This window comes from Triticum urartu, chromosome 4, assembly GCF_003073215.2.
Source record: "Triticum urartu cultivar G1812 chromosome 4, Tu2.1, whole genome shotgun sequence".
NCBI lineage: Eukaryota > Viridiplantae > Streptophyta > Magnoliopsida > Poales > Poaceae > Triticum > Triticum urartu.
Window position 1 is genome coordinate 385,586,897 of NC_053025.1, and position 2,965 is coordinate 385,589,861.

At 48.2% G+C, this 2,965-nt stretch overlaps 1 protein-coding gene across 1 annotated transcript; it reads left to right on the forward strand.

Annotated features, from left to right (window-relative positions):
- Positions 1-603: 603 nt before the first annotated feature.
- LOC125551719 (mucin-5AC-like) lies at positions 604-2,464 on the forward strand. Its single transcript, XM_048715015.1, has 2 exons — positions 604-1,988; positions 2,059-2,464. The coding sequence occupies exons 1-2, from the start codon at positions 723-725 to the stop codon at positions 2,230-2,232; spliced, it is 1,440 nt and encodes a 479-aa protein (XP_048570972.1). The 5' UTR covers positions 604-722; the 3' UTR covers positions 2,233-2,464.
- Positions 2,465-2,965: the final 501 nt, after the last annotated feature.

The window sequence follows — 2,965 nt, forward strand, 5'->3', positions numbered from 1 at the left end:
AAGGCAAAATTAAATTAGGTTTGGAGTAATTCAATATTTCGGGTTTAAATATACTTAATTCAAGTTTAATGCATGATGATATGATGGCATGATAATGCAAAAAATAAAATAACAAGCAACAACTTAATAGGGTACTACTTTGGGCTGTTGCACCCTCTCTTGAGACTCCTTATCTTTATCCGACCATCTCCTACACACGCCACATCCCAAAGTCTTGTTATATGCCTTTTCTTGCCAAGGTTGAATGATAACATGAGCGCATACAAGACGACATAGAGTGCGCCGCACAAGGAAAGCACCAGAGTGGATATGTTCACTCTCTTTTCTTAACAAAGATCTTCTACCTTTATTGGAACACGATAATAGTTACATCATTTAACCAGAGAGGAATAAGTTCAAGTTTTTTTAAGGGGTAGGAGTAAGCTCAAGTGGTTTTAAAAAATATAAGAGAAAAAAGGTGAAAATTAGTAGCATTTACGGCCCAGCCCGGGTGCCGGCCACCCTGGTGGTTCACGCGCTTTAACTACCTACCTACCATAAGATAAAGCGAGGCCCAACCAGGCCCGACAACGCACTTGCTGGCACTATAATGCTCCCACCGCAGCTTCCACTGAAACAACGAAGCACCAGAAAAGAACAAAAATAAAAAAAATAAGACGAGAGAGCCACCCCCATCGCCTCGTCTCTCCTCTCCTCGCAGATCTTTCCCGTCTCCGGCCACAATGAACTCCTACTCCGGCGACCGGTCCTCCTCCCGTCCCATCACAACCTCCTTCGACTCCTACCAGTTTGACTTCGGGGCCAACCCCTCCCGCTCCTCCACCTCCCGCCCCCTCCGCGACCAGAGGCCAGGCGGCGCCACCAACCCTTCACCGAGGCCAACCACCACAAACACATGGTCACACCAGCCGGTGAAGACGTCCTGGACTCATCAGCCATCCCCGTCTGCCGCCGCGGCGCTCGGATCCGGGCCTGTGTCCATGGTCGGCGACATCTCCGGCCGGAGCTGGTCCGCCACTGCGCCCTCCTCCGGCATCGGCCTCCCTCAGTCCAACAACCCCAACCTCTTCAGCGACCTCCTCGGGCCGGCGCTTGGATCCACCCGAGCCCAGTCCAACGCGCCCCTCAGATCAGCAGCGGCCCAGCCCTCCAAGCCTTCAAGCGCTAATCCTAGGACCAACAGCTCTTCCTTCTCGATGGGCGGTATGGCGAGCACGCTCCCGAAAACCACCGGGGCACCGATAGCTTCTGGTAGTTATGGGGTTGGTGGCCGGCCAATGAAGCCGGCGGGCATGGCGCCGGCGACCGCGTCACAGCCCATGGCGCAGAAGAAGGATCCGTTCGGCTCCATAGATCCCTTCGCGGCGAAGCCTGGGTCTATGAATGCTGCAAAGCAGGCAGGTTCGGCCAAATTGGATCAGGGATTTGGCGTGTTTCAGGGCGTGAGTTCGGGCGCCAACGCTGAATTCAGTAGTTTCCAGAAAGCCGGCGCTGGATCCAGTGGCTTCCAGAGTTCTGGTGCCACGAAGCCTTCCAATGTTACGCCTCCGCCTGCACCCGCTCCAGCGCCTGTTTCTGCAGCGGTGAACTCTGGCGTGGATCATTTTGACACGCTGTTTCCTTCGTCCGCATCTGCACCAACTGCTTCTGCGGCGAGTAATGGTGGCGGTGACATGTTTGGTGAGATGGATGGTTGGGTGGACGTGGAGTCGGAGTATGTTGGTGGTGGTGATAGCAGTGGCACAACCACAGAGCTGGAGGGATTACCGCCACCACCGTCTGGGTTGACGGCATCTGCTGCTAAGGCAAAAGGAATGGATAATTACAAGGGTGGGCAGTATGCTGATGCTATCAAATGGTTGTCTTGGGCTGTTCTGCTCATCGAGAAGACTGGGAAAAATGCTGGTATTGCAGAGGTGTTGTCATCAAGGGCCTCGTCCTACAAGGAGGTCGGCGAGTACAAGAAGGCTATTGCTGACTGTTCGAAGGTATTACAATGGCACCTCTACCTAATAGTAGATCTCCCCACTTTTAGTTATACTGGTTTGTACTGTGCAGGTGCTTGAGCAAGATAAGGACAATGTGACAGTGCTAGTGCAACGTGCTCTCTTATATGAGAGCAGTGAGAAATATAGGCTTGGGGCTGAGGACCTGCGTTTGGTTCTGAAGATTGACCCTGGGAATCGTCTTGCCAGGAGTATGATTCATCGATTGAACAAAATGGCTGACTAGGGATGTTTGTCAAGTTCCCTTATGTACCACCACTGTAATCATCCTTGACATGGAAACTGTGAGTTATTTCAAATTGTTCTACTATACTTGTGGCTTTGGGGGTAATAATTTACAACTTTGGTGTTATGAAGCACATCATTGCATCTTCACACACAGTATATTCTTTGATATGTATTGTATATCATATATTGTATTGAACTTTAATAGTTCACTTTGTGGTTTGAAACCGTCACTGTGTTTGTAACATCATGATATTGCTATGATCTTAAGATAAAATATTATATCCAAGACACAGATCTTTTGCATAGATGGTGATGCTATTTCGCACTTTGGCGTAATGTTCATTAGTATTTATAGTGTTTGTTGAACATCTCTTGCGTGCCTTGTCTTAATTTTATGCTTAATCACAATTCACAACATAGGTTCTGGAACATCGTATATTTGGCCTCTGCTTTATGCTTGAAGATGTCAGTGCTGTCTAATTGCCTTTGTAGAAGTGTGCCCGACAGTTGTAATGTTGCAAATTTCTAACACTAGTGTGGTTCTGCAGTATAACGAGTTAATTTTGCCTGTATGATCGAATCTCTCCAGAGACCATATGCATATTTGAGAAGTGCAAATTGCCCCACAATGTGAAAATTTTATTTTGACCAAAATAATCATGTTATAACAAAAGGATCAAATTAGCTTTCATATAGGTAGGTGTCTATAGCAAATATTGTCAGGTGTCTTG

Excerpts from the sequence above, each read along its gene's own strand:
- LOC125551719 (XM_048715015.1), top strand. The coding sequence starts at position 723 with ATGAACTCCTACTCCGGCGACCGGTCCTCCTCCCGTCCCATCACAACC. Across the intron at positions 1,989-2,058 it reads CTATTGCTGACTGTTCGAAG|GTGCTTGAGCAAGATAAGGA; the intron begins GTATTACAATGG and ends TGTACTGTGCAG.